At 36.3% G+C, this 1,237-nt stretch overlaps 1 protein-coding gene across 1 annotated transcript in view; it reads left to right on the top strand. All coding sequences in view use genetic code 11, as the record gives it.

The window, feature by feature from the left end:
- Positions 1-517: 517 nt before the first annotated feature.
- EGR_04960 (hypothetical protein) overlaps positions 518-1,237 on the top strand; it is a gene marked incomplete at both ends in the record, with an annotated part of 5,612 nt that continues 4,892 nt past the window's right edge. Inside the window, one exon of the mRNA XM_024494209.1 lies at positions 518-559. Within this exon, the coding sequence (XP_024351446.1) occupies positions 518-559 (42 nt within the window). The remainder of the gene's footprint in view (positions 560-1,237) is intronic.

Below are 1,237 nucleotides of genomic sequence, written 5' to 3'. Positions count from 1 at the left end.
ATCCGTGTTTCTCTAATTGATAACTACCACCAACTCTCTGTATCATTCAACCACATTGTGGCACACAAATTGGGATCAGCGATTGTAACACAGAGGTGTTTAAGGCCTTTTATCCTCTAGAGGTAAAAATGGCATTTGCAGCAAAGTGATCACTGTGGAAGAGAAATCAGGGAACAAATGGTGATGGTTTTTGATAAACAAAATATTTTGCAAGCAATTATCGCCTTTAAAAGTTTGTTCCCTTGTTAACTTAATCATTTAATATTTTTAGCCCATCAATCATGGTAGCCTAATTTCAGAAACCTGTATTATAATAACATGCTTTGTATCAGGCAGTGACTGATTAGAACGCAACATTAAAATAATGGGTGCAGAAAAAGCTCTAACAGAAATGACTTAAATTGCCTTAAATTGCCTGAAAAGTGATGAGAGAGATGTATTTATATGAACTTTGCCTTTAAGTCCTCTCGACGTAGAATCAGAAGCTGTCATTGTAAAGTCTAAGAAAAAGCATTAAATGATAATAAACTTAAGGTCAAAGAAACTGAAGAATAAGCTTGTAAGATGTCAACAGTAGGGGTATTTCCAGTGAAAATGCAAAAGTTACTTTGCAGCGAATTGTCATGCGCTGCATGACCGCATTGATATCACGGAATGACTCCAACTATGTTGCTGCGGATGCATTTAAAGAGAAAGGAAACAAAATAAAAAGCTTATTCTAATCTAGTTTATTAAATTGCAATCATTTTGGGATTATGGGAGAAACCAAACTGTAATTAGGAAGACCTTATTTAGACGTTTCCTAGCAGGGTAATAGAGGAAAAATGACACATATGGACAAGACAATGACTTGTTTAAATATAACAAAGCATAGTAGAGACAATTATTCCAGGATCAGGATGCTCCAGAATGCATTACCATTTGAAACGCATCTGGTCGGTTTGTGACATGCAACTTGGTACAAATGACAAATGAGCACTTGTCACCTATTGTGACGCTGATGGCAGATATGACAAAGGATCTATTTGCTTTGCATCGTTGTCTAAGTAGATTTAAATGCTCTAGCCTACAGCGGATTCCTGAATTTCGCTTACTAAGCATGACGTCTTCCTTTCTGCAAATTGTTAACTTTACTCATTGTCACCAGCAATTTCACCTGTCACGCCACAAATTTCCAAATCGCCCTCAAAAGGTTAAATCACCAAGCATTCTTTTGCCGCTTTATTGATATATGTAT

Source organism: Echinococcus granulosus (assembly GCF_000524195.1).
Source record: "Echinococcus granulosus chromosome Unknown EG_S00033, whole genome shotgun sequence".
Taxonomy (NCBI): domain Eukaryota; kingdom Metazoa; phylum Platyhelminthes; class Cestoda; order Cyclophyllidea; family Taeniidae; genus Echinococcus; species Echinococcus granulosus.
The sequence above is the reverse complement of the archived record's forward strand: the minus strand, read 5'-3'. Positions and strand labels throughout refer to the sequence as shown.